The sequence below is a fragment of the Echinops telfairi genome, unplaced genomic scaffold (genome assembly GCF_000313985.2).
Source record: "Echinops telfairi isolate 266 unplaced genomic scaffold, ASM31398v2 ScPeMD7_7458;HRSCAF=8496, whole genome shotgun sequence".
Lineage (NCBI taxonomy): Eukaryota > Metazoa > Chordata > Mammalia > Afrosoricida > Tenrecidae > Echinops > Echinops telfairi.
The window spans coordinates 4591086-4595488 of record NW_022111358.1 but is presented as its reverse complement, the minus strand read 5'-3'; the positions used below and the strand labels follow the sequence as shown (position 1 = coordinate 4595488).

General features: G+C 59.0%; 1 protein-coding gene across 5 annotated transcripts in view; it reads right to left on the bottom strand.

The window, feature by feature from the left end:
• The window catches only part of MYO18A (myosin XVIIIA), a 96590-nt gene that overhangs the window by 31355 nt on the left and 60832 nt on the right, over positions 1-4403 (bottom strand). For all 5 annotated transcript variants that reach the window (XM_045299579.1, XM_030888226.2, XM_030888227.2 and 2 more), the window contains one exon: positions 1517-1626. In XM_045299579.1, the coding sequence (XP_045155514.1) occupies positions 1517-1626 (110 nt within the window). The remainder of the gene's footprint in view (positions 1-1516; positions 1627-4403) is intronic.

Here is a 4403-nt window from a genome sequence, read left to right as displayed (position 1 = left end):
TACAAATGTGCTTTACACAATTGATGTATGTATAGATTGTGATAAGAGTTGTATGAGCCCCTAGTAAAACGATAAAAAAAAAAAGAAGGGAGGAGAGGAGAGGAAGTTGGGCCTTAGTTCTGGAGACAAGGCCATGTGTGGGCAGGGGCGATTTAAGGAAAAAGGTGGAGAATCAGCAGCAGCTGGTAAGGGGCCTGGCACAGGGACCAGGGGAGGGTGGGGCACATGGAACTGGCTGGGCCAGTCCAAGAGGCCGCCTGGGGCGGAGCCCACTTGTAGGAATCTAAAGGCACAGCTGTATCCTTTTTCTTCGCAGCCCCCCAGCGAACCCCAAATGGCGGTGTGGACCCCCAGGAGTCTGATCTTTGGGGTGTGGACTTGGCAGGGCTGTGGGCAGCTCTGGGTGAGGGGCTGCTGGCTGGAACCCCAGCAGCCAGGCTGAGCAGGCTGGTGGAGTGGGGTGTCCAGAAATGGGACATCTTGGTGGGGTCCAAGAGGAGGTGGACTCAGAGGAAGAATGTGAGAAGCAGAGAGTAGGCGGTGGTCAGAGTAAGCCACCCTGCAATGTACAGCCTCGGCGGCAGCGCATGTCCAGAGATGACCAGGCGTCGAGGGTAGCCAAGCGCGGATGGGAGGCGGGGTTGCAGGGCCAGGGGCAGTGAGAAGAGGGTGGGTCACCTGCACGTATACCATGGCTGCCCTGGACACTGGCTGTTCTGGGGATGGAGAGGAGGTCAGTGAGATCTCCATCGGTGCAGGTCTGTGACTTAGAGGACACGGGAGGGTAGCACACGGAGCAAGGCTGGGCCCTTGCTCTGGAGGCCTGCCTGCCCCATCCTGTGGACTGGCCTCCCTTTTAGGGAGGTCATCTTGAGGTCGGAGGTCCCTTCAGAGTCAGGCCGGAGCTGAGGCCAGAGCACAGTGGACGATGGTTCTTCTGCTCAGGTAGTCCTTTGGCTCTCCGAGAAGCTGTCTCTGAAGGTCAAGGTGAGAGCCCTGGTATGGCAGGGAGGCACCCTGTCCTCCAGCCATGAATTTACCAGCTCGGGCTGGCAAGGGGCCCTGGAACCTCGCGCTCACCCTTGGCACCCAGAGGGTCTTATCCTACCAGTATTCCCCGGGGGAGAGAGGCTTGCCCTGCCCTTAGCCTGCTTCCTGCAGCAGGAGCTAGCCCCTGACTTGCAGGGCAAGGCAGTGAAGCCTACGAAATGCTCGTTTTAATCCGACTCCCGGGAGGCCCTGACCTTGCTAGCTCTTGAATGACTGTCCGGGCCTCCAAGGAGCAGGCATCCTCTGCTCAGGCCTCCAAGGAAAGTGGCTCTTCTCGGACCCCTTCAGGGCTCGCCTTCCCCACCCCGCCACCGCCACGCTGCCACACTCTGCGGTCCTGGTCCTGGCTGGCCAATCCGAGGGAGGTGAGCAAGGGGCCAGACCTGCTCACTCTAGGGGAGGAACGACCCCTTTGGTGTCTGAGCAGCGCCAGAGGGGTCCCGGGGGCTTCGAGGCCCGAACCTACCCGCCTCTCGTCCACCACAATGTAGTTGCGCCCATGTTTCTTGGTCAGGTGTGGGGCCAGGACATCGAAGCGGCGGCGGAACTCGGAGAACACCATGTGGTCCGGATACCCTAGAGAGCAATCCAACCCAGACCGGGGTCAGCCGACGCCTGGTCTGCGCCCACTTCACCCCCAGGCAGCAGTGGGGAGGGTGGGCGGGAATAGGTGGCTGAAGGGGAAGACGCAGTGGGGTGGAGAGCCCACCCTGAAGCGGGCCCTGGAGAGGTGACTGAGAGGCAGGAGGGAAGAGAGAGGGCCACAGGGACAGTTTGGGGTGCTCCACACTGGGATGTTCTGTCATCAGCCCCCAACTGACGGCTTCCCCACACCCAGCAGAACAAGACACCGCCTGGCCTGGGCTGTCCCGTGATGGGCAGTGGCTCAGACTGTGTGATCCGCCGGGTTTCGCTGACTTCTGGAAGTAGATCACCAGGCCTTTCTTCCTAGCCTGTCTTACTCTGGAAGCTCACACACTGGAACCAGCCACACGCAGGCCTCTGCCAACGGCCGAGGCAGCTGCCCACCAGGTGCATTGCTGGCCAAGGGTCAAACTCGAGCCTGCGTGAATCCAACCACGTACGTCACCACTAATGCCACTGCAGGGTGTCACCACTAATGCCACTGCAGGGTATTCCGAACGGAACTCAGTGAGTCACAGAACCCACGCTGACTCATAAAGACCCGACAGAACAGGGAAAGCTGGCCCTGTGAACTCCCAAGATTGGGACTCTTGTTGGGAGTGGGAAGCCTCGTTCTTTCTCCCCAGGGCGCAGCTGGTGTTCTGAACTGCCATCCTGCAGGCTAGCAGCCCAACATGTAACCACTGTGCCACCAGGGCTCCTACCACTGAGGGAAGGAAAGGCTCTAAAGGGGAACGAGCTCCTTTGGGCGGGAGCAAGTTCCTGGCCAGTGAGGGGGGCAATTGCAGGGTGGGTGACCGAGATGTGTTATGGGAGAATCTGTGAGATCCCTTCTGGTCTGAGGATCTCAACAGGGAAAGACATGGGCCAGCAGAGAAGTAGCAGCACATGGGCTTGGGGTTTGAAACCTGTGATCCTCATGTGCTCTGGGTCAGTCACGCCTCCTCTCCGTGTCCCCACCACCACTCACCTCACCTGGAAGTCTCAGGGATTCAACGAGAAAACAGGCTCAGACACGAGTCTGTCTCACTTGAGGGCGACCAGTAAAATGCTCCCCTTTTCTTCAGCTCATTAAGGGCTCTCCTCTCAGCCCCGCCCTGACCTTGGGCCCTAGGCCAGGTGACCCAAAGCCTCTGCAGGTCCTTTCTCATGGACGGAAGGGCCCCGAGGTCTGGGAAAGCTGTTCTAGTGACACAACAGTTAAGGGCTCGGTTGGCAGTTCGGACCCAATAAACCCCAGTGTGGGAGAGAGACCTGGTGAACTGCTCCCTAATGATTCAGCGGAGGAAACCCTCTGGGGCCGGCTCCGTTCTGTCCCATGGGGTCACTAGGAGTCCACACTGACTGCGTGGGACGTGGGCAAAGACCTGTCTGGAGGTCAGGGGGGGTGCTCTGGGAGAGTAAGGTCAGGAGGGGGCAGGCAGGAGGTTACATTGAGTCTTGTTGAGGACAGAGCGGAGGGCCACGAGGCTGCCCCCGGCAGAAATCAATGAATTTCAGGCGGAAAAGGGCCAACACATCTCCCTGTGGCTGGGGGTGGGGTGGGGGGAGGAATGCAGGGGACACACAGGCAGCAGCACTGGGCTCCAGACGGGGCCTCCTGACAGCCAGCCAGGTGGCCTGGGGTTGCTGCACTGCGTGTGCTGGCTAGCACTGGGAACCCCTCCAACCGGGAGATGAGGCTGATGCATGTGCCTGATAATTGAAACAGGAGGCGGGGGCTGCCGAGGGGCCAAGACAAAGTGAGCTATTGATTGTATCTGAATTGCAATTAAATTGATGGGCCAGGATAGCAGGTCCGGACGCCTGGCATCTTAATTAATCATCAGCGCTATCGACGGTGGCGGGGCCGGGGGAGGGGGCTGCTGCTGCCGGCCTCATCGATCCGCTTGTTTGAGTAAAGCACATTGATTTTGGTTCAGAGCAGTAACAATCTGGTTTTGAAATAATAAACACCAACTCCATATCCAGACGTGGGGACGGAGCGGCGATTTATTTAGAGCAGAGCAGGGAGCCTATTTTCTGGCTCTGGTGGCTAAGGAAAAGTGACGGCCCCCGTGGGGATCCTGGAAGGGGACTTGGCTCCCGGGTGGGTGGAGTCTGCCTGCTCATCTAGCCAAGGGAAAAGGGGGCAGAAACCTGGCAGAGCGGGGCTTCTAAGGCAAACCAAACCTGCCTTGAGAGGCACTTGCCCTGGGGTCAGTCTGTCTGCTTCAAACCCTGCTCTGGCTCTAAGGAGCTGTGTGGCCTGGGAAAGCTGCTAACCTCTTTGAGCCTCTGGCTCCTCTCTTGGGGAGGACAACAGTACTAACTCACAGGGTCGTAGCGACGTGGTGGATGACCTGAGTTAATGTGTGCTAGGCGTCCGAACCAGGGTCTGGACCATGCTGAACGGTCAAGTGCGGTAAACGCCTGTCCCCATCCTCCCTGCCCTCTCCTCTGGCCGGGTCCAGAAAAGGGTGTGGTGTCCGACCTCTCCTGGGGATTTTAAATACTTCACAGGACTCAGTGACGCTGGGTCTCAGGAGGGGGTGACCAACATGCAGCTTGCTGGCTTGCTCCTTGGTGACAATTGCCATCCCTGGGCAGACAGTGCTCCACGGACATCTGCTGACCCACCCAAACAAGGGACAGAGGAAGGAAGGAAGGGGCTGAAGGGACAAATGGCAGGGAGGGGGACAAAGAGAACTCCAACATGGAAGGGGCGG